This window comes from Prionailurus bengalensis, chromosome A1, assembly GCF_016509475.1.
Source record: "Prionailurus bengalensis isolate Pbe53 chromosome A1, Fcat_Pben_1.1_paternal_pri, whole genome shotgun sequence".
NCBI lineage: Eukaryota > Metazoa > Chordata > Mammalia > Carnivora > Felidae > Prionailurus > Prionailurus bengalensis.
The window spans coordinates 148,211,508-148,237,430 of record NC_057343.1 but is presented as its reverse complement, the minus strand read 5'-3'; the positions used below and the strand labels follow the sequence as shown (position 1 = coordinate 148,237,430).

Below are 25,923 nucleotides of genomic sequence, written 5' to 3'. Positions count from 1 at the left end.
GGGGAAATATGCTACACACAAACAGGTATTATTAGGATTCTAGTCACACTGATGAAGACATTGAAAGGTTGAGTCTTCAGGGACAGTACTTCAGAGGATTAGTACTAAGAGAAGGGCATACATTGTTTCTAATAACTACATGGTAATGTGAATTAACTTTCAAAGTTAGGGGTTCCATTCTGTGCATTGAAACTCATTTCTACATTAAAAGAGTCTGTTTTGATTTCATTTTTGTTCAAAGTTTTGAGAAGTAAAAGATATTACAAGGCCCCCGTATAAATAGTAGAAAAAACACCTATGATGTTGTAAATTGCTATTTCACTGTGTGAGGCACAGGTAGGTGCTTATGAACAGCATATTGAATGAATTAATGGATGAAAAAATCGTGATAGTCATACTGAACTATATTTTATGAAATGTTAAGAAGTACAATATAGATATTTCAAATTGCAGTCTTAATGACTTTAGTCACTACGTATTTGAAGGTGAAGGTAAATGCATAGTAACATTTTTATAAAGAAATATGATTCTTTAAGATAAAATAGCAAATAATTAAAATTTTAATTAAGCAAAAAGTGACATGAGCTTTTTAATTTTGAAACTTACTTTACACAGTGGTTTACTTTATAGAACAGGATTAAGACTAGTGGTGGTAATGGACCAAGGTTAGAGAATAACAAAGTTGTAATTTTTATAGGTACTGTGTGTAAAAAATTTAAATGGCTAAAAAGGTACCTGATTCAGTTTTTTTATTCTTAGAATGTGCTATGTAAAACCAATTTTACTTGACTTTTATGTAAGGTCAAGAGGTATATCAGCAGAATAATGCCACAGAGGAAATGAAGATAGCAGTAAACAAAATAAAGAGATCAAAAGCAAATAAATTAGTGTTGGCAGATTATGAGGAAAAGGATTACAAAATGATAGAAGAGTAATTGAAGCACAGTGAGAGATTAAGAAAATGGGGAGAATTAACAACCAGAGCTGAGAATTCTGAGGACATACCTTGAATTCATGTCGAAAATCTATAAGCAAGGGGATGTAAATATTTTCTAGAATTTGTCTGACTGTAACTTTAGTGACGCTTTTACACTGTAATCTTCCAAAACTGGATTAGAACTAGGGAGCCATATTTCTTCCTTGGGGATTCCCTGGATAACTTTATGCACATGACCAGTTTTGCGCAGAGACACATATGAATAAGCACCCAACAAAGGAGATGATGTACAGTAGGATGAGGTGGCAGAGGACCAGGCTGTAGGCACCCAGACATGTGCTTAAAAGGAAAACAGCAGATGAGTTGTGGCTGGCTTTAAAAGATGCAGAGCAGTAAGAAAATGAGATCCCACTAATATAAGGGGAAAACTTACCAAATATTCATGCATGAAAAATGTTAACTAGGAAAACTCCCTGCAGCAAATATATAAATCCAATGAATAAAAAGTAGTTCAGTCTTGCCGTAATGAGGCCCTGAGCTAGTATTAATAGTACTATTTGACAAGAAAAATGTTGATGCTTAAGGTTTACTTTTACTTTTGTACCTATCAGATCTCTGGCTTTGAAAATGCATTTGTCAAAATCATTCACTACCTCCCTCTAGGGACTCAGTTAACATATTTGTCTAGTTGTTGCAATTCTTTCATATCCACTGTCTTTGAATAATGATGCTTCCTTAATCACTTATTAGAGCTGCAAGTATTCTAGATTATCACCTCTACAATTCTTTAAATTGCCTTAGGAATAAAAATAAAGAACTTTAAGAGTGTTCTTTTAATATCTAACAGATATTACACACTGAAATCAATTCAGGTGGGGATAAGAGAGAAAACATTCAGTGGGAATTCAATTTGTAAATGAAACCAACAAATTATAAGTTATACATAATTGAGAGTGATTGCTAAGAATATGTTAATACATTCTCTATAGATCCCTCTGATTGCTTTCTTGTGCTGCTAAATGAACAGACTATATTTTAAATGAGTGGTTAAGGTAGGAAATCAAAACTGGTGCAAGACTTTTGTGACAATCAGTTATTTTGCACATTTGACCAAAAGAAAGCTCTACTGAATGAAACCTGCAAAGTGGATTTTCTTACATCCTTATTTTAGTGGCTAAGTAGGGAGTAGAAACAGCATGGGGCTTGATTTATTCAAACTGGGTTTTCTAGTCATTCATTAGCACTAGAGACTCAATTTTCCACCCTTGAAAGAATTATAACTGTGGAGTAGGTGGTGTGGTGTGGTGTGGTTAAAAAACAAAAACAGAAAACAAAAAGCACTGATTAGGCGTTCAGGAGATTAAGATTCCAATCCCAATGTGCCACTCATTAGCTGGGCATGTCAGTGTGTCTCTAGACCTCCCTTAATTCGTTTAAAGAACATGGGGGTAGATTACATGCCTCTGGGGTCCTCTTTATGTCTGAAATTCTATGGATATGATCTATATACTAAGTCAAAGGATTATTTTGTGAGATTGAAAAGAAATATGCATTTGTGAGCATGTGCTAGGAGAATTAAATTGCTACAAAATGCAATAAATTCTTTGTCATTACCACTCTGATGACTAGTGTGCTTGAAGATCTTCCTCTTTATGTGTATGTGTGTGTGTGTGTGTGTGTGTGTGTGTGTGTGTGTGGTTGTTCCTGTGGATGTTGATTTTCATTGGTGTATAGTGTTTCCAAAAATCAGTCATTTGTTATGATGGCAAGGATGTTTACTATATTTATTTGCCCCATTGTTATGTAAAATTATTTAATATTTCCTTTAAATCATTTCACATTTTCCTCAAATGAAGTTAGCAATAATATCCATAACATGGATTTCATATGCTGGTTTTATTTTTCTAGTGTATTTTAAAATAAATCCATAATATATTCCTTCACATGTTACTGAAAGTAATCTCTCAATAGTTGGAAAATTGGGCCAGCATATTGTTGGAAAATGGTGAATATAGAGAGGTTACGTGTTGGATGGTAAAAATGATTCTAAAATATTTTAGGATGTTCAAATTCAAATAGCACAGTTTAAATCAGAAATATAGCATTCTGAGGAAAAGCAGATGTGCATCAAAATCAACAGACATACAAAGACTGGACAAATAGGTCAGTTCATCTCTACTTGTCAAGCTCTTGGACGTCTTTTAAACCTAAAGTATACTTGTGCATACTGGGAAGAATATTAAGTAGTATTAAGATTATAAACAAGGAATAATTGTACAGGTATGAAACACGGTGGCATACCCTCTTCTCATATGATAAAGACCCAGAAATACAAAAGATGGGTGGGCACATCTATCTAGAAGCATGCAAGAAGGCAGTGCCGTGGGACGGCTACCATGGGAAGCCACTAGAAAGGCAAGGCTTGGAGCTTGCATTAGTAGGTAATTGTAAAACAAAGAGTGTGTGGTTGAGAACTTTCAGGGCACTGTGGCAATGCTGTGTCTCACCTTTCAAGTAGATTTCATGGGTCTATTTATTTAACACATAGTACTTATTATGTGCTAGATATTTTTCTAAGAATTTTATGAATATTAACTGATTTAATTCTCAGCACAGCCTGATCAGATAGTTACCATTATTATCTTCATTTTACACATGTGGTAACAGGCACATAGAGGTTAAGTGACGTCTTTTTGGCAGTATATGAGAAACCCTTTTGAGAGCTCATTAGACAGTCGAGACAAGCAAAGCCCGGAGAGCTGTAGAGACACAGAGGCACAGCCACTGCCCTCTCTGAAGCCACCCCATGAAGTGTTATTGCCACAAACTTGGGTGCTTCTTGAAGTTTTAATTCCATGCCTTTATAGAAGATGAATTGTGAGTAGTTCCCGATTTTCTTTTTTATTTTTTTGGTTAAAGAATAAAACTAAAATTTTGAAAAATTTAAGTCAAGAAGAAGAAAAGCTCCAAGAAAATATTCAGAGAATATAGTGGTAGCAAATCTGAATCTTTCTCCAGTTGAGGGTTTGGTCTATAATTCCTTTGACTGCTGTGAATTATGTCATCCTGCCTGAAGAGTTTTTATACTGACCCTGGAAATGCTCCTAGATTTTATCATGCCAATAAAGTTACTAAAATGGAATTCCATTCCCCATAGTATTAGAATGTAGCTGATTTAGTAATTAAGTAATTACTTTAAAAAGTATGAGACATAATTTTATTAATCAAAGTGAAAAACTAGATAAGGGATTTGAAATGAACATAATAAAATAGATTCTCTCTCAACAGGTAAACTAAATCTCAGTAGCTTACAAACTTACAACATATCAATAACTAGTGGCTTCATAGGGAAAATCAAAGGTGCATAAATCATTCATGAGAGATCCTCTGAACATCAGCATTAGTTTTCTTTCTGTAATAAACTAAGTCCTTTTTTTTTAAAGGGACAGCTAAGGGGGCATTTTAACTCCACATTAAAGTTCACAGTAATAACATGATATCTTCAAATAGAGTCAATTTTGTCTGTTGCTCTTCTTTTGGAAAACCCAGAAAAGATTAATCTTAAATTGTCTAGATGAAATCTGAGAAATAAATTAGGTACCCCAGAACTGTGTCATAAGTTTGTAGTTTAACTCACACTAATTAGCCTTGTGCCTTGAATCTGGTAGAAGCACAATAAATTGTTTTTAAATGAATCAAGAATTGGATGAATGAGTAAGATCTTTCTTCAGGATTGGGCTGTGTTAGTGATCCAGACCATTACTTATATTTCTATAATGTTTTCATTTCTGCCTACTCCATAGATATGACTTCATTCATTCTGTCAGATTCTAGGTCAGAGAATAAGAAATTAGATTGTACGGAGTTGAATATAGATGGCATTACTCATTAAATGAGGAATCTGAAGCAAGTTATATAACTTTACTTCTTATTAACTATTTTTTTTCACCAAAATGAAAATAGTATGTCATATGGTTCCTATGAAGTTTATATGAAATAGTATCTATAAAGTGACTAGAACAATTCTTGGTATATAATTAGGGCTTAAGAATTAGCTTTTATAGTTGTTGGTGTTATTAATTTATAAATAAAATAAAAATTAAATACAATAGATAAATTTTTAAGGAAATATATCAACCAAAATAAGAAATGAATTAGATTTGAATTATGCGTTAATTTTATCAAAGAGATGTTCCAACTGACAAAGAACACCACATAAAATAAGCAAACAATATCAGCATACACTGACAAGTATCTATATATCCTCAAGCTCATGAGTTTAACAACTATGATAAACCTTGAAAGTTCACAGCTGTGATGTGTTATATGATGAGCTCAGGCTGGATTCCTACAATCGCATTTTTAGTATTCCTTGCATTAAGTAAACATTAAACATTCATGGCCCATCATAATGCTCACTAACCTCTGTTTCTTTCAATTCAACCTTGGTAGTTATCGTTTCTGTTTCTACCTCGCTGCTAATTGGATTTTTAAATGTTGTGAGTTTTTTAATTAAGTTTTTTCTTATTACAAAAAAGCAGGGTATATATTCTAGGAAAATTTACAAAAAAAGATAAACACAGTGACAACTGTTTAAATACTCCCTTAACCTCCCTATCTAGAGATAGCTACTGTTGATTTCTAGATCTTTCTCCCTCTTTCTTTGACTGCAGAGAGAGATTGTAGAGTATCTCCTCTTTTTCTTCCATTTAACAAAGGATTTTGATATGATCCAGCAGCATCTGTGTGTTGACTCCATGCTTCCAAATTCTAATGATCTCCAGTAAAGAGTCTTCCAAGCTTATGATGTGGGAGAAGGGGACAGGATGGCAGGCAGGTCCTCTGGAGACGATTTAGTGTCTACTGACATAGAGTTTCCCAACTCCAAATCTGGGAAAATTGCCAACCATCACACTAACATTGTGGCCCACACTCAGAAGAGAATTTAAGCTTTAAGAGCCTTCAAATTTGTATATCTTTTGGATTAGTTATGCAGTTAAGCAGATCATCCTTTATCTTCCTTCCCAGGTGACAAGAACTGAGAGGTTTTTTACTTGTTGGAACCAACATTGTAAACTGCTTTCGTTAAAGAGGAACAGAAATCATATGTATTTTTGCTTACAATACTGTAAGGAAATTTGCTTACATATTGCTTATAATAATGTAAGTTAATTTGGAAACAGTCCTGGCCAAATGCCCCCAACCATAATGAAGGCAGTATACAATTAGTGGTATTCAAAATTGCTATAATATTTTTGGAAGACTATTAGGCATTATTAATAAATTTTTGAAGCATATGCCCATTTCTAAAGTTTTATTTCCAGTGCAAGTAAAAGTTCACAAATGTATTGGTACAATAGTGATAAATTCGTAATTGTAACAGGAAAAATTTGAAAACTCCTAAATATCCTATGGTATGGAACTGCATATAAAATTATGCCATACTCATATATTTGATACCATGGATTTGCTAAGCAGAATGAAGTGTCTTTATGCTGACAGTCTCTGAAATGTGTTGTAAAGCAGTACAAATGAGGTATGGAAAAACATGCCATTTCTGTCAATTTGTGTAAAACAAATATTAGAGAGAGAGTGTTTATAAATTTCAGCAAAGATAAAAAAGAGCTAACAGTGGCTACTTCTAGGGTTCAAGAATCAGAATCAAAGAAGGTGGGTATTTTAAACCCATGTAATGATTTTCTAACTGAAAAAAAAATATGCCCTCATTTCTTTTATAGTTAAAAAATATGAGATTAAAATGAGCAGAGCTAAACAGAGAAGAAGTTTTGTGGGATGTATTAAAATTAGTCATGATTATAGCTTAGGGGTGGGAGCAGAGAGAACTATGTGCTTTTGGCTTTACTACTATGTTATCTGAGTTGTTTACAATGAATAAACACGTTTTACTTTTTACTTTTCTTTTCCAGCCCTATGGAGATATAACTGACATATAACATTGAGTAAATTTAAGCTGTAAGGCATGTTGATTTGATACAATTATATATTGCAAAATGATACCACCATAGCTTTAGCTAACCATCATGTCACATAATTACCATTTCTTTTTTTGTGGTGAGAACATTCAAAATTTGTTTTCTTAGCAGCTTTGAAGTATATAATACATTGTTATTAACAAGGATCACAGTGCTATACATTAGATCCTCAGAATTTATTTGTCTCTTTACCAGAAGCTTGTACCCTTTGACCAATGTCTCCTCACGTCCTCCACCACCCCCCACCCCCAGCCCTTGGTAACCACCATTCTAGTTTCTGTTTCTGTGCATTCGGCTCTTTAAGATTCCACATATAAGTGATGAAGTACAGTATTTGTCTTTCTCTGTCTGACTTATTTCACTTAGCATAGTGCCCTCCAGGTACATTCATGTTGTTGCAAAAATCAGGATATTCTTTCTCATGGTTGAACAAGCCTCTGTTTCATATAATGCACCACATATTCTTCATCCATTTATTCATTGACAGACATTTGGTTTGTTCCCATGTCTTGGATCTTGTGAATTATGCTGCAGTGAACATGGGAGAGCAGATATCTTTGAGATCCTGTTTTCATTTCCTTTGGATATATACCCAGAAGTAGAATTGGTGCATCATATGGTAGTTCTATTTTTGATTTTTTGAAGAACCTCCATACTGTTTTCTGTGGTGGCTGGAACACTATTCCTACCAACATTATAAAAGGTTTTCCTTTTTTTCCACATCCTCACCAGCACATGGCATATTTTGTCTTTTGTCATTAGACGTTCTAACAGGTGTGAAGTGATATCTCATTTTGGTTTTGTTTGAATTTCCCTGACTATTAGGAATATTGAGCATCTTTCTATGTTCCTGTTGGCCATTTGTATGTCTTCTTTGGAAAAATGTCTATTCAGATCCTCTACCTATTTTTTTAAGTTTATATATTTTGAGAGAGAGAGCAAGAGCACATGCATGTGTGCATGCATGGGAGAGGGGCAGAGAGAGAGGGAGAGAGAATCTTGAGCAGACTCCCCACTTTTAGTGCAGAGTCTGACAGGGGTCTTGATCTCATGAACCATGAGATCATTACCTGAGCCGAGATCAAGAGTTGGATGCCTACCTGACTGAGCTACCCAGGTGCCCCAGATGCTCCACCTGTTTTTCATCAGATTATGTGTTTGCTATTGAATTATGTTAGTTCTTTATACATTTTGATACTAATCTTTAATCATATGTATGACTTACAGATATTCTTCTGTAGGTTGCCTTTTCATTTTGTTTATGGTTTCCTTTCCTATGCAGAATCTTTTTAATTTGATGTAGTCCCACTTGTTTATTTTCGCTTTTTGGCCTTTGCTTTTGGTATAAAATCCCCCCCAAAAAATCCCAGGACTGATGCCAAGAACTGACCCCCCCACCATGTTTTCTCCTAGGAGTTTTATGGCCTCAGATCTTACACTCCAGTCCTTAATTCATTTTGAGTTGATTTTTGTGTATGTTATAAATAGTTCAGTTTTATTCTTTTGCATGTGGCTATCCAGTTTCCTCAACTATAGGTTATTAATTTTTTTATAGAAATAAAAGTGTTTGGATCATAGTACATGCTCAGTAAAACAGAAGTTTTGTATTTATTGTTATCATAAACCCTAAGAGAGAAAAACAAAGAAACAAAAAAACAAAACCTTTGGGTTCTGAGTAGCCTTCTGTGGAATACAGACCATATTATTAGGATGATAGTGATATCAGTTTCTGAATTGCTCACCATGTTACTTTAAATCTGTATGCTTTTACACTAAAGTTTTCAGTGACTCATTTTATTCTTTTATGGAAGTTGGTTATAATCTTATCTTTGTAAGCACAACATGGCTTCAAAGAGGATTGATGTTACACACAGAAAATGCACATCTTACTCTGTTGCTTAAAGTATCCTTCACAACTGAAAAGAAGCAATAATAAGGCACTTAGTCCAAAAGTCGTTTGTTATTCCTAAATCTCCAGTTTAGTGCTTTATTAATCTACAGCTGCCTTTCAGGAGGAGGAACAGTTAACTCTTTCTAGCCAAATTATTACTGAGCTGTTCTACCTTAGGCTTCCAAAAGCTGTATTTCTGTCACAGGTATTTTGTTATGCTCCTGTGATTGTCACCATTGAATTTTTTTTATAAGAGAGCATGTATTACATAAGTTCATTTTAATATATGTATGAAACTCTTTCCCCGGATATGTGCTGAGTCTACTCTGGATCAGAGCTTATTCTAGGATTTGCTATCCTTGACTCAAACAATGATGCAAATACTTTGGTCATCTACATAATTTTCCAAATAAGATTGGGAGGAATAGATGAATTTATTTTATAATACTCAGGCTCTAGAGACTTATCTAATTAAAAATAATTTATATGTTAAAGAAGAGATATGTCATCAAGGAATCATTATATCAACATAGCATATTTTTGCATCGTGGTCTATTCTAGCATCTGGCCTGATATCAAAGGCCTGCCATTGCTTTGCAGCTGTGGTTAGCATTGTCCACATGGGGGAGAAAGTTCATTGTAAGGGACATAGCTATGTTAACTGCAGACTGGAATCCAGAATTGTCCCGTTTTAAACCAAAGGAGGATCAGAAATGCAGGTGATGGGTGGATTCTACCAAAAGACTGAAGTTATCTGAAGGATGAAAGGTGGGCAATGCACAACAATACTAAATAATTGACCCCCAGTCATAGAACGAAAAGAACTTGAAGAAGGTGAAGAGATTGAAGAGGTGAAGAGAGAAGATGAAGGAGAATAGGGGCAAGGGAAAGCATCCAAACATGCATAGTTTCTTGTTTCTGAAGCCATGCTGCCTGTGTGTAAATCTCCCTTTGCCAATGTTATTCTATACCTTTTGGTAAATTCTGCAACTTTAGTAAATTTCCATTCTTTCATATGTAAAATGAGTTTTCTTATTAATATCAGCAAAGTTTCTGATAGGAGTATTATAAGGATTTAATGAGATTAATACTCATAAAGCACTTAGTATAATGTTCGGCACATAGTTAAGCCACAAAAATATTAACTAACATTACTAAAAAAATAATAAAGTGTTCTAATAGATCAGCCAAGTGATGGAGTAGCAGATTCCAAGAGTATATGAAATTTGGAAATTTGAGCAAGCAGATAATTTGTATCAGAAAATTTTTTTCAGGAAGAGGTTGCGTGATTTCTTTAGATCTATCCTATGGATAGTGATGCCACAAGACAGGTATGTCAAAAGGGAGCTACATGGGGAATGTGGGGCAGGGTGTTTCCCAACAGTTTATGTAGTATGAAGCCTTTTATCCAAGGTTATTCTGTTTTTGAATATTTTTTAAATATTTATTTTTGAGAGGGCGAGAGAGAGAGAGAGACAGAGCATGAGAGGGAGAGGGGCAGAGAGAGGGAGGGAGACACAAAATCCGAAGTAGGCTCCAGACTCTGAACTCTCAGTACAGAGCGTCACATGGGGCTTGAACTCATGAACCGTGAGACCATGACCTGAGCCAAACTCAGATGCCATAACCAACTTAGCCCCCCAGGCACCCATATCCAAGATTATTCTAAACTGCACTTATATGACCCATGTTTGAGAGTCACTAGTAAAATTTCATCGACAGTAATTAAACCAATGAGAAAAGGGAAAGACAAATAAGGTCAGAGCTTCACTAATAACAGTCATAAGCTGATGCTGGGTTCTGAGTCCTCACTTTCAGGTCAGGGCTCGATCAGGGATTGGGAAGAAGCTGGTGTGTATCAAATGATCACAAAAACAAGGACAAGAGGGATACCAATGCAGAATCGAGACTATGGATAGAATAGAGGCAAAGGTTTTTTCTTTTTCTTTTTTTAATGTGTTCAAGTTCTCTCATTTGTCCATTTCTGTGCCAAATAGTTACCTTTTAGCAAGTCACATTTCTATTTGGTAGGCTGGAAGAGTAATGTAGTCCAGCTTCCTAAGTATTTCCCTGGTCTTTTCAGTATAAAAGCACTAATATTCTGAATGGAGTTCCATTAAGGCAGCTGGAACACCTAAAGAAAGGGCACTTTGCTTCTGTCATTACAATCAGGCTGTTCCCTATAAAGATGCAAATTGGAGTGCTAACAGCAATAGCCTGATACCTGTTGAAAACCAAGAAGATAGCAAGAACACCCATAATTTCTGATTTCCACTGAGTTAATTGCTCAGCTGTCTGTTCTTATCAGGAACTGCCTTGCATTAGAAAAGCACAATGGCCATATAGTCATTAAATCTGAATAAGATATTCCATGTTTGTTAAAATAATTACAGAGCTAATATGTTCTCATGTTGATTAGTAAGCATGTCTACTGACAGTGGCCTAACCAAGTCATTTATGTTTCTGCTTCCTAAGACCGTTGGCGGTGAATACAAAGATTTAAATTCTGAAAATGTATGCATTATATGGAACTAGAGCATTCAGCAACTATTTTATAAAGTGTTACTTTCTTGTGAAAATATTGCTATAAAAGGTGAATATATATTCACTTTATACAAATCATTCACTTTATACAAAAATTAAACAAGATCTAAATCTGACTTTTAAAATATGACGTCCATTCCATAAATTAGATAAGTGTCTATTGGTTATTTTTAGCTGGAAGAAGACTAGTTTTAATCTTTGTGATTTTTTTTATTCCAGCCTCCAAATGTATAAACATATGTAGTCAGGTTTAGTGCGCAAGTTTATAAACACGTTATGTAATGACATGATTGACTACTTTAAACATCTGGCAATAAATAGTTGGGGCTGTACTTAAAACAGTGAAAGATATTCCTTCAGCTTTTCCCTGCTATAGTTGGAAACTGTCATTCTACTGCTGTCTTAAATTGTGACTGTTTCAAACAAATTCTAAATAAAACACAAATTAGACTTAAAAATTTTTTATGCCATTTTACTGTAACGTATCCTTTCTGCCTGAAAAAAAAAAATGATGAAATGGGTTATCCAGTGATTAACAAATGTTCTGTTCTTTCTTTTGGTCCCCATTTTTTAGTAAGTGATCAAGTTTGCCAGGTTGTTTTCGACTGGTTTTCGTTGGAAGTTATTTTTATATGGTGGCTGAGCAGCTTTACATTAAGAAGAGGCAGAACTGACAATTTAAGATCTGGATAAGAAGGCAATGTGAAACTTCCATAGTTAGACATGGCTCTAAATGTGATCCTCTTTGTATCACCTGATTGTTTTTATAGTCGGTGGGAGTTTGTGTTCTTGACAAGGATTGATGGGCTAAGTGTTACCGTCATGATGTACTGTGTTATTTACATACAGCAACAAAATTCTATCTTTTAGTTTGTCCTTTGCTGTCAACTGAACAACAGAAATATCTGAAAGAACAATTCACAGGGTCTATAATTTTTGCATAATTAAAAATATTATCTTAGCGTATAAAATTCAGTAAGTTATCTTATGTATTTTTCAAAAAATCAAAAGCAGCCAGGTGTCACTCGTTTTGCTCCCTTGGCCATCGCTATACCTATGTGACAAAACAACAAACCTGGATTGGTCCTCTACCTGTAGCACACATCCAGGCATTGACCTAGAAGCAGATATCTCATTGGGTACTTATTGCCGCTATCAATTCTTGTTTTCAAACTCAACTGAGCCCTCAGTGTTTTCTGTCGATCTTTTTTCTGAGGCTCATCAGTCATGTTTTTTCACACTCCCTAACCTTCTGAGTATTCCTTCTCTACTGTATCTTTAACCTCTTCTTTATAGTAGCTGCTTTTCATTAGCACCAAAACACTGTTAGGTTTCTGACATTTTAAATACATTTCCAACCCCTGTCTCCCACCTGATTTTTATTTGGAAACTGTTGACTGTATGCCAGGTACTGATCTTTGGCACAGGGGAGAGAATTTGCTAAGTTGAAATGATTCTGACTTTAGAGAGCTTGCAGTATAGAGTGTTTTCAAGTTTATATGGCTTCTAGACCAAGTTTCCAATACTCTTCTCAGAATTTTTGTTTATATCTCCATGATTTAAAAAATCCACTCTGTGTTAATTTACCTATCTCTAGCCCAAACCTTTCTCCCCAGGTTCAAAGTCCTAAAACCAAGTTCTCACTGAATATCTCCAACTGCATGTCTGTAGGCACGTAGGTCCACTCATTTCCAAAATGGAATCCATCATCCCCTTTGACAACCATCCCCAAACTTGCTCCCTAGACCATGTTTTCCATCAAAATGAAAGGCAGAACTTTTTGTTGAATTTTGATATGTGGCTTAATTTTTAGTTCTCTTTCCTTTCAACCATCAGACCCATACATTTGGTCCCTCAGTATATCTTTTGGGATCCATTTCTCTCCATTTCTGTGTTTGGTATTCTAATCCAAGCCAGCAATGTGTGTGTCAGAATAACATCTGCCACTTTCTAACTGATCTGCCACCCTTAAATTTTGCCTCCTTGTAATCCATTCTCCCTACTACTTGACATCCAAATCATGTCAGCCCTTCTGCTTACTACCCTTAAATGGCTGTCCTTTTTGCTAAGGAATGGCCAGACTTCTTATGAGTGTCTTCAAGACACTGGGTATCCTGGGCACTTTGTACTCTTCAGCCTTGCCTCTTGCCATTTCTGTTCACTCTTCTCTCTAGCCAAAGTGAGTTTCTTTCTGTTTCTTGAACCTATGCTCTGGCTCTGCTGCCTGGTTTCACATACTTGTCTCACCTCATTGCCTGTCCGGTTTCCACTAGTTCTCTCGTCTTGAATTGGGAATCACTTGATTTGGGGAAGGCTTCCTAAATCACAGTTCTGAGTTTGGTGTTCCATTCCCCCAACATACTCCCTTGGCACACACAGTTTTCTTGTTCCTGGACCTAACATGCAGTAGTAACTACCTTCCAACTTATTTGTGTCTTTTCTTAAATGCTAGAGAACAAGTAATTGTCTGTCAGAGGTCCTATAGTATGTGCAGCAGTTATCACTTTTAATGGAGCATAGATGGCCTTCAGTAAATATTGACTGAATGACTGAATGGATATTCTTCATAGGTAGAAATAATATAGTCAACAGGTAGAAATATAGTCAACAGTACTTGAGAATTCCATATAGTTGAATTTTCTGGTAATTTACAAAGTTTTAACTAATTATTTGAGAGGAATTCAATGTCTGTTAGTGTTAAGTGGTGTCCATTCTAATTTCTCTTTTTTTTTAATTTTTTTTTCAACGTTTATTTATTTTTGGGACAGAGAGAGACAGAGCATGAACGGGGGAGGGGCAGAGAGAGAGGGAGACACAGAATCGGAAACAGGCTCCAGGCTCTGAGCCATCAGCCCAGAGCCTGACGCGGGGCTCGAACTCCCGGACCGCGAGATCGTGACCTGGCTGAAGTCGGACGCTTAACCGACTGCGCCACCTAGGCGCCCCCTAATTTCTCTAACATACTGTATACCTTTATTTTCCAGTTGTCAGTTCTGGCTTCCTGCAAATGAATTTTTCATAACTCAGAGTATACTAACAAAGAAAGCTAGTCAAGTATTTTTCTTCATTTGCTTTTCTCTCAATTGAAAGCCAAAAAGTATGAACTTTCTTTCTTCCATCTTTCCTTCTTCCCCTTCTTTCTTTCCTTCCTCACTTTATATGACTTCTTTTCCTTCTCTTTAGTAAGTTGACATCTTTGGGTGAATGTAAATAAATGTGGAGGGCTGGGTCCTACCCTCCGTGATTCTGATTTAATTGGACTGGGCATCCGGAATTTGAAAAGCTCCCCTGTGATTATAATATACAGCAAATTTTGAAAACCACCGGGTTAGATCATTTCTGATGTCCCTTTCAATTCTAAAAACTCTAGATTTTGTTATTTTAAGAGACTCTCCAGAGTGTTTTAAAATACAAAATATGCCCAAAGATTTTCTTTCAAAATGTAGAGCCTGAAATAGTTTTGTCTTTTCATGCAGTTAGCCTTGATTGAAGCTGTGTGTTAAGGGATGCAAAATTCTCATTGTCAATACTCAACAATATTTGCTAATTTTCTTATAATTCTCTTCAGTACTCCCTTAGCATTTAAAACCTTATCTAAAAAGAAAAATGTCTCTAGAAATAGTGCGATAAACACTGGCTAACAGCTGAGAGATAATCTGCTTTAAGTTAGCTTTAGTGTGGCTCTGAGTCTAAGCAGTTTCTTTGCTTAGTCATTATATTGGTGTCTTCCATAGCTGAGTATGGTCATTTGGGGACCCTGTAGACCCCAGGGTATAGCATTAGTGGTCTTTTATCGCAAGTATGTCCAGTGATTTTTCTAGTAAAATGGCAGATCCTATCAATGTAGATAAACTTATTCTTATTGGCATTCTTATTTCTTTCTCTCTTCCTCCTAATTGCAGTAATGGTCTGAAATATCAACTAGAATTTATTTTTTAAAGCACGTATGAAGCTAACAATCAGATCAAACCTTTTTAACCAGGTTTTTATGAAATTTAAACTGGCCACACTCATAAGCTTTAGTTTATGAATGAAGGCATTAAAATAAAAATCTGTGCCTCAAACTTATTAGAACATACAGCAATGAAATTTCAATATTCAACACAAATGGTCTCTCAGGAGACTCAGGAGGCCCCAAAGTAAATTGAGAGGCCTATGGTTGATTCAAAAGTGACATTTATTTTGTTGTGTACAATTTCGCTGGCAGTAAGTCATAAGGATACTAAAATTTTCTGTGAGGAATTTTACCAGGTTGAGTACGGAAATTCCTGTGAACTTTATCTCATTTTAATTTTTTTTTTTTCAACGTTTATTTATTTTTGGGACAGAGAGAGACAGAGCATGAACGGGGGAGGGGCAGAGAGAGAGGGAGACACAGAATCGGAAACAGGCTCCAGGCTCTGAGCCATCAGCCCAGAGCCTGACGCGGGGCTCGAACTCACGGGCCGCGAGATCGTGACCTGGCTGAAGTCGGACGCTTAACCAACTGCGCCACCCAGGCGCCCCAACTTTATCTCATTTTAACTAGAGTTATTGCTTACTTGTGTACTATGCTTGGCTCGTTTTGCCAAGTACTCTGTTTACAGACTGGTTATAATTCTAATTTGTGCAGTTGAAGACAAAGCTTTTATTTTCTTTCAGTTTGTAAATGAGATGATAGAAATATAGCTACCAAGTTCAGTGGGAGAGCAATAAACTGAAGATGAGGTTGTAATACACAGACCAGAATTGTCATAGTTGTGAAACATGGGTTTAACTGGTTACTGCGTTTTACTTTCTCACACATAAATATGTATGTTAATATTGTTCACATTTAGTGTGGGAAGATAGTGAAGAAATTAAATAATATTTTGTGTTGGTGAAGTAACTTGTTGGAGTGATATGTTGCCAATTATTTTGTTTTTATTTTTACATCAGCGTACACATTTTTTTGCAGAAATGGAGAGAGGGCAGGGTGGCATCTAGCACTGCTAAAGGAACAGAGAAAATGGGGAGGCATGCGTTCCTCCAAATAAATGATTGCTATATTTACATTGCCATGTATATAGATGAATACATTAGTAGTACTATGTAGATATATTCATATGTAAAAAAGATCACTCTGCAAATGCATAAGAAGGTTAGCATGTAAATACAATAATATATTTTCAGTAGATGTTTGATAAATATTAAGAATAAGCTTAGCAGAAATGCCCTTGGTTATCATGAAGACAGACAGTCAAATGTAGGGCTTTAAGTTATAAATTGGTTCCTACTAAAATTGTATTGCTGACAAAAAACTTTTAGTGACATTTTGTTACCGTGTCCCAAATGCATTAGCCTCCTTTTACTTTCTTGAGTTCATTACTCTCTTACCTTTCAGTAGGGTCAGACATATGCTACTCCCCTGCCTAAAAGACTTCCTTAGGTTTTAACATGACTGGCACGTGTTAATGTTTCAGTTTTCAGCTCGAGTGACACCTCCTCCGAGAAGCCTTTCTTGATTGTTTATCTCAAGTAATCAGTTCTTTTTACTGCCCTTTTCACCAGCCTATTCTCCTCCTGTGTCTCCTCCTATGGTTTTTATTACAGTGACCAATACCTTGCTTTCTTATTTCTTAGTTTTTCATTATGCATTCCCTTCACTATAATATAAACTTTGAGAGTACTGGCACCTTATGTGTCTTCATCTAGGCTATATTCCCAGCCTCTACAGTGTTTTCTGGAATATCAATACATGATAAATGGATTGGTGATTCTCTGATCTGTGAACTGGAGAGGGGCACTAATATGTAAAGAAAACCAGTTGCATAAATCATCTGAGAGATTAAACATGGATGAGGAAAATTAGCTCTTCGGTCCACCTGACTCCCTGAGTATGGCCAACATAGAATTTTCTCCTTTACTTGGCATTAGAAGTTGCATAGTTATATACTGAGCTCACAGAAGAAAAAACAAACAAACAAACAAACAAACAAACAAACAAACAATCACCATCATAAAGGTATAGATAGATAATAGGCTTTTAGGTTTTTGGGGGGGGGGGTTGTGTCATCTTCAGTGCTACATGATATAGATGCCTATACACTTTGCTATGTAGGCTAAACGACCATGGATTGCAAATTAATAATGAGCTGTAATAAGACAATCTGCGAATCACCTTGAACAGGTGACTGGCAACAGGTGGTGGGCCAGTGAGAAGAATGAGGTAGGCAGTGGACTCAGGATGATCCCAGTCCAAGCAGAACCCTGGAGAGTGGGAGAAAGACCAGGAAAACAAGAAGTTAAATTTAGCCTGCAATGATTTCTTGCCCCTGGGAAAAATAATTGCTTCATTCTATTGCCAAAAGGCAAATCGGCATCAGCTTAATTTGCCTGAGTCTGCCATAAACTGCAGATGGAATCATAAAACATAGTTAGACTCAAATTAAACACATCTGTCCTAATCTAAAGCAGGTGAGGCCAGACAGCCAAGAAGCATCAAGGTATAACGCTGCACACAGATTACAATATGCAGAGGTATATTTTAGGAGCCTGCTGACAGTGGAATAAAGAACCATGAAATTGTGTATTGTCCTATTTTCCTATAGTGAGCCTGCCTTCTTGTACTGGTTGCCATCTTAGTTTTAAAAAAAATTCTACCAATTCATCCATTGAGAAATAAACAAAAAGTGCTGATTTGAAGGCCAGGGATCTCTTGCATTTTAATCAGGAATCTTACCTGAGCTGATGCTTTCTCAGGTTAATTGAAATGACAAGGAATCAGAAGTCCCTACAGTGCATTTTAATTGGACTTGAAATTTCAGCTTGAGGATTTGTTTCTACTTAAATGATCATGCTTCATCTGTACAAACCATTGAGATAATGGGTCAGTAGAGAAAACAACAGGCTCAGATATGATCAGATACTTGACTGAGGTGTCTATGTACCCGATCCTAACTAGGACTGTCCTGAGAGAGAAAGGGGAGTGTGGCACCCAGGGAAGTGTGCTGCTGCAGCATCCCTTCAAAAAAAGAAGCTGTCCAGCTGCCAGGAATGTAGTTGACCTCCAACAAATCTTCTGCAGCACTTCCAGGATCTCACTGGAGCTTTAGAGCCACCCTGTGCCTAGGCCACCTCCAGCCGGTGATTGGACATGGCAAGGGCACCAGTGCCTGGTCATTTATGCCCTTGGAGGATTCCTCTAAAGGGTAATCTTTGCTTCCTAGTGGGCTGGCTAAGACTTCATCAAGTTTGCATTACAGACTGAGGCTCCCTTGCGTGATTCTTCTTCAATCCCTGCACACCCCCCTTCCCCATTTCTTTTCACAGGTGTCAGATCCGCATCACAGGATGAAGGCTTTTCCTGCCCATTTCTGCTTTCTCCTCATTTTTCTTTCACAGGCATTACTTCTTCATCTTGTTGCACTCTTAACTTTTTCTTAGCATTTACTTCATGGAGAACCCACCTGACACAGGGGTGTATTTAATAATTAGATGTGGGGAGGCAGATTTAAAACACAGTCTGTAATAATCCTAATCATGTGTGATGGGCTTCTGCTGTCTATCCTCTACTTTATCCAAGGCCAAAATTTTGTTTTCTGTTGACATTGTCCATCTAACACAGGTACCTGTGGGGACCTTTATTAATCTCAGACAGACCTTGACATATGAGACCCTAAGCGAATAAGCTGAATATTTATACTGAAGTGGAAAGGGCCTAGCACTAATTTCCCTTTTTCTTTTAAAAATTTATTTATTTATTTTGAGGGAGGGAGGGGGAGAGAGAGAAAGAGAGAGGGAATATGCAAACTTCTCAAACACAATAATTTCTTTAAAACTAAATCCATTATATTTCCTTATGAAGGTGACCACTCAGTCATACAGATAAAAGCTCTAGAAATCAACGCAGATTCCTTGCTCTCTCTCAACCCTTACATCAGTTTGATCACATTGTTATCTTGATTCTACCTCAAGATACATTGTGATTCTACCTCAAGATACATTTTGGTCAAATTTATTACCTCTGTTCTACCTTTCAAAAACACACTGAGTAAATATCAATAAGGGGAGAAAATATAAGATGAACTTTCACAAGTGTAATTTATTAGAATTAAGTAGACATCAGCGAAAAAGAACAAAATGTACAAGGACAAGAGAGAATAAACAGGTCAGCTAAACAACAGCTGGTGTCTACAAGATCTAGTGAGAGATAAACAGATCATCCTGTCTGATTTTGATTACAGAAGCGTCATATGTCTGATTTTGATTACAGAAGCGTCATATGGCTGGCAGACGCACCTGGTCAAATGGTAGAAAACCGATTAGATTAAGTTATTATCACCTAGAAGGGGTATCAAAAATGCCAAGAAAATTTTCTTAGGATACCAAGACTTCCCATGATGATGGGATAATCAAAGGGACTGGACATTCCAGCCTCGTGTGTCGCTCAGTTTATTTGGGCTGTTAAGCTCACATCAGTTAATAAATTTTGCAGGAACTTGGTTGTAGGAGTGAGAGCGATAATGAAAGGTACTTGATTTTAGAAAAGTGTATCAGTGTAGTCTGTATGCTTGAGAACCTCTGGGATGTCACTCATGCCTTGCCTTTCTACTGTAGACATTGCTTCTGTGAGTACAAATGAATCTATATACATCTACAATGTGCCTTGATCTGTTGACACTGCTGCAACAACAGATCCTGGTCTAGGGAATATAGAATTCCCCTTTTTGTAGTACTGACAATACACAGGATTATGAATGACGTCTCATCCAAAAAAATGTTTGGGTGTTACTACTCAACTTCATGGAATGTACAGGGTTAGCTGATGGCAGTGTTGTTAGTCTGACGGTACAAAGCTGTGTTGCTTTGCTCATGTCTAGGGCAGAGAGCTATGATCTCGCTTTTAAACTGGTGATTGCCTTTTTATAGAAAAATCTCAACAATAATGCCTTTGTTTCTTGATTAATTATCTGGGGGGAGGAATAGTAGTGATTTGGGGGGACTTTAATTTCCTGTTTTATTACCTAGTATTTATTAACTGAATTGGAATTAAATCATGCTTCCATTGCTTTCCCTGTTCATAGCTATCTCTGAAGAGGGTTGAGAAAATCAGTTTTTGCTAGGACTACTTCAAGAGTTTAACGCTTAGTTCTTTTGCCCTGAACTGTGACTCTTCCATTTGATCCAACACAATGCTGTTTGAGTCATCATTCCAAAACACAAATGTGATCATATATTTTCCCATGTACAAAGTCCTTTTCTGATTTTCCAGTGCTTAGAGAGAATCTTCAAATTTTTTGTCACAGCACATAAGGCCTTTATTTACACGACCATGCTACTTTCTGAGCTCCATTCTATCTCTCATATACATCTATGCTCTAATTATTGTGGCCTGCCTGAAATTCCTGGAATAAGCCATGATCTTTTTCCTTTGTATATGCTATTCTCTTTGCCTAGAATGTTGAGCAGGTACCTCCTCCTGTGTTGTTTCACCTCGCAGCACTGAATCTTTTTAGAAGTTTCTGTTGATCCTACACTTTGGATTGTGTAGACTAATTACAGCTCTTACTATGTATGGTAGTTGTTCTTGCTTTTTTATCTCCCATACTAGGCTCTATACTTCTTAATGGTAGAGACTATCTTTATTTACTTCTGTATGCTTCTGTATGTTCAGCACTGACCTTGGTGCCTGCATAGAATAGGTAGTCAAGCAATGGGGGGGTGGGGGTGAGGGATAAAGAGACAAATGGAAAGATGAATGGAGGAATGGCGAAATGGCTAGCTAGTTATATAAAGACATAGGAAGTTTATTGAAATATCTCAGTAATCAGCCCCCCAATCAAATTCACTCTGTAAAATGCTTCCAGGATAGTCATCTTAAAATATGCATATGACCATGTCAAAACTTTAAAATACATGCTAAAAGCATTCATTGGCTCTTCACCTTATAAGTTACGATGTTAACTTTTTAATCTTTACTAATCTGACATATTTATACGTTCTCAGCCATTCCTAACCAAGTAATCCATTGTCTAGCCATGCTAAATTCTATGGTATTTCCAACACATATTTATTCTTTTATTTATTCACTTATTTCATGACTCTCTCGTTTCTTATGGCCATCCCAGTGCTAGTATTTTTATCTACATCTTAATATAGCTAATGACTTGCTTTATAAATGTGACCAAAATCTTACCCTCCATTTTTATTTTTCTAAAGTCTTAGAATGGTTAATCTAGAAAATATAGGAAATAATTCTTGGGAAGGCTCCTATAAGGGAATAAAGTTCCCAAGAAACAGAAAGTGGTAGGAAGTTGGGACACAGATGCTTTTGTAAACTTTGAAAAACCTTCTTCTCTTGATCAGGTGATGGTACTTTCCCCTTTCAAGCTCCCTTTAAAACTCTATGGGTTTCTCTGAATCTGATTTACATCCTGTCTGTATAATAAAATCACACTCATGACTTTGAAGCCTGCTTTTCACTCTAGACTTAATCAGTGGTACACTGGGCGTGTCAGGCTGTTCAGAGATAATACCCTTAAGACTTCTGGAAGCCCTTTTATTTAGCTGAGAGAGTCTTCAGGCTGTACCTGAATTATTTGAAATATTTTCACAAGGGCCTTCTAGCCATATCCTTAATTTGATATTTATGTTGAGGCCATGTCTTTCTGACAAAGCTCCAGGTTTGATCTTTCACTGGTTTGGGAGGCTGGCATTGAGATAGTTTTGGTTGTTATTGGTTGGTTGGTTGGTCAGTTAATTATCACAAATCCTCCTCTCTCTATTCCTTTTCTTTACTTTCACACTTATCATTTCTTTATTTAGCGTGTCTCTTCTTGTAGTACTGTATCAATGCAGCTATTAAAAACCAACTGACACTTTAATATTCTGCCTGAAAATCTCATTATTCATAGGTAAAAAGTCATTAGGTATATTTCTGTCACTAAAGTTTTTCTCAGGTAACAACCTTACCAACTGATTTTCTCTATACAACATGGATAGCCTCACGTTTTCTCTAGGCTCCTCTAGTCATTTTCTTGATGCCTTTCCACCCAGTACCAAAGCCAATGCCATATATTATAGGTTCTGGTTTGGCACAACTTACTTCTCTGTGCCAGTTTCTTTCTTACTGTTACATGTTTCTCTCACCTCAGGCAAACTGGCCTGAATTTATTCTCATGGTCCTGACAGGGTTTGAAGAAGTAGAAAGATTCAAGTGCTTTTTCAAACCTTGGCTGGCTTCAAGTCTCCTAACATCCTATTGGCCAAAGCAAGTCGCCTGGACAAGCCCAGAAATAAACCTCACCCCTTTAGAGAGAGAAATTGCAAAGTTACAGAGTTAAGTGTATGAATTTAAGAAGTTTTTTTTTATTGGAGTAATTAATAAATCTTTCTACTAGACATATTTCAATTAATCTTTAACAAATCAGACAATATTTATTGACATGTAATGGAGGAACCCCAAAATGAGTTAATAGCTTTTAGTATGCTATTTGGTATGCAGTGTTTGAATAGAAAATTTCATTTTATGTTACATACCATGTCTTTGAAAAGTACAAGGTTTCAAATGGGTCTTGCATACCTTATCTGTAAATCTAAACAGTGTGGTGACTCTACTAAAGGAAAATGGAATATGAAATAGTACATCTCAGTGCCTAAGACTGCAAGTGAAAAGTCATTCTCTGTTTCTTTATTTCTCAGGTGATATTTGTGATCCCAATCCATGTGAAAATGGTGGTGTTTGTTTGCCAGGATTGTCTGACAATTCCTTTTCCTGTGAGTGTCCAGATGGCTTCACAGATCCCAACTGTTCTAGTGTTGTGGAGGTTGGTAAGTGCAAGATTTAAGCATTTCAGTAGTTACCCCCTTTGTTTGCATGAGTGACTGCCAAATTTGGTGTGGTGTAATATGGGTATTGTATACAAGATTGCTATATGCTGCTATTCTGTTTATTCCTCTATAGTATTCTAAGTTTTATAATTTATGTTTTATAATTAAATTATATTTTTATTAATGGTGTTCGCAAATCATTTAAAAATACGTTTTCGTGCTTAACACTATATTTCAAAGTCACTACAAGTACTAATTGAATATAATACATTTCTTACCTCTCTAATATTGATATACATTTAAAAGTTTATTCTCACTGAAAAATAATTCCTAAGTCAATTTATTTAAATTAGTCTCTCTAAATAAAATAGAACTTATTTTAGTGACTGATAATATCTGTCAGTATTTTGTAGCTCTTCTAATCATTACTTTTCCAAGACTGAATAAATGAAAGATTATATTTCAGCTGCATTGTTCCTTAGAGTCTTCTCTAAAACTTTGCTTTGCAAGTATTCATTAGTCATTGATCATATTTCAAATTTGTTTTCATCTGTGAAGTACTTCATTGGCATATATACTTACGGATTCAGGATCACTTCCATAATTGCCAAATTGTTCCCATTAAGGAAATGGCTGTACTTTAAATAATTTAGCCCTGTGTAAATTTGTGTAGAGATTTTCTCTCTGATTAAAGGCAATATCATGATTAAGGTTGAAAATTTTCTATATTTTTTCACATCAGTACCAAGAAAAATAAAAAGTAGACCCTATCTGTTTAACATAGGAAAACTAAATGTGTTTTGGGTTAAATTTCTGTCAACCTGCATAAACCTTGGAAAATTCAGAGGTTTCTCTGGCCTTTGAAAAATAATTTTGAAGAAGAGAAGTAATAGTGTCTATAGTAAGGGACCAGTTTGAGTTACTTATCATTGTGTCTGATACACCTAACCTAGTACCTTTATACATAGTAAAAGCACAATAACTATTGATTGAATGAAAGATTCATTAAACGAAACTGTCAGCTTGCCATTTTGACTACTAGTTACTGGATTTTAGTATGCTTTATTTGTTAAATGTGTTTTTCTTGTCTTTTATATGTATTAGTATCACTGTGTGGTATATGAAAAAATTAATTATGTTATTTTAAAAAGGTACTTTGTTCATTTAATTCATTTCAAATTTAGTTCTCTTCTAAAGCTTTTATTAACTCACTGCTATTTCAGGGATTTGATACAGTGCCACAGAAATAAAACTATACTAACCACTTTGACCCCGTCTCCAAATATGTATGGTGAATTTCAGGGTTTAATATGAGAGCCATATCCTCAGGAAAGTCTATATCTCTGAAGAAAATTATAGTCATAAATATTCCCAACAGGAATAAATGAACAAAATAAAACTTTAGTGTTGTATTTTAAGCTCACTAACTTGAAATTGACAGTGCCTTACATTTGTAGTGTGTGATGTTTTTGTTGCTATTTCTTTTCAAAAAAAATTTTTTTAAGGTTTATTTATTTTCTGAGAGACAGAGAGAGACAGAGCATGAGCAGGAAAGGGGCAGAGAGAGGGAGACACAGAATCCGGAGCAGGCTCCAGGCTCCAAGCTATCAGCACAGAGCCTGAGGGGGGGGCTCCAACTCACAAACTGTGAGATCCTGACCTGAGCCGATGTCGGACGCTCAACCAACTGAGCCATCAGGCGCCCCTTGTTGCTATTTCTAAGAACGAACTCTGGAATTAAAGAGGCAAATGTCTTAAAATAATTTAAAAATCAGTATCTTCATAGATTTCTTAAGTAAATTCTTTAATTCTTTGTCCATATTTTAAAATTAATTCGGTTTTTATCATTTTATCAGAAGAATGAGACTATGGGCAATAACACTTTAAAAACTAGATACACTGTCATATTCCATGTAGTTCAGTGAGCCTGTGGAGAATAAAATGATTATAGAATTAAATTTTGCTCAGATTCATTACTTTCTATTATTAAAATATTTGTGATATTCAGAAATATGGTAGTTATGATATATTATCTAAGCTCTAGATTTTATTATGTTTTAAGAAACCTCATTCTTCCATGGTATGTATTTAGGAACTATTGTAAGAAATATATTTTTTTATTTTATATTTGATTTGTCATTTAGCAAAGCATATTAGTTACACCAATTCTAATTTAATGTCTAACATTAAAATAATAGAAAACAAGTGCCCTAAAAGTTTAAGAGTGTCCATGGTTTCTTAGATACAACTTTGTTATACTCTGAAATATTTTTTTTAAATGTGAGAAAATAAGGGGAAATCAAACAGTTGTCAGATAAGATGCCTCTTTACAACAGACATGTATTTCCTTACATGCCTTTCTATTACCTCTTTCTCAGCTCCATGTTTTCTTGCATATAATAAGGGGAAACTGAATATGTATTAAGTAAAAACATGTATTAGTAATGCTTTTAATATCTATCCTCCTTGATGGTTTTTTTTAAATATTTTTAAAACTACTTACTGGGACAAAACGTATGAAACATTAGATCATTAAAGACCATCTTGCATTTTTAGTTTGAAAAAATTGATTACTTTGGTGGGACATTTCTGTTGTTGTTTCTATAGCTTTAGACAGCATCAGTGCAGAAAGCATAGAGTATACTAGAATTTTGTACAACCCACTCCCTCCCTACACACAGGAAAGTTGTAGATATTTTGATGTAATATATTAAAAGACAGAGATTTGAGGTGTCATCAGCTTATATATTAGTCCCCCAAAGATGGAG

At 35.7% G+C, this 25,923-nt stretch overlaps 1 protein-coding gene across 2 annotated transcripts in view; it reads left to right on the top strand.

Annotated features, from left to right (window-relative positions):
* Positions 1 to 25,923, top strand: part of EDIL3 (EGF like repeats and discoidin domains 3) — a 422,530-nt gene that overhangs the window by 108,678 nt on the left and 287,929 nt on the right. For both annotated transcript variants that reach the window (XM_043593259.1, XM_043593258.1), the window contains exon 2: positions 23,027 to 23,155. In XM_043593259.1, coding sequence (XP_043449194.1) covers positions 23,027 to 23,155 — 129 coding nt within the window. The remainder of the gene's footprint in view (positions 1 to 23,026; positions 23,156 to 25,923) is intronic.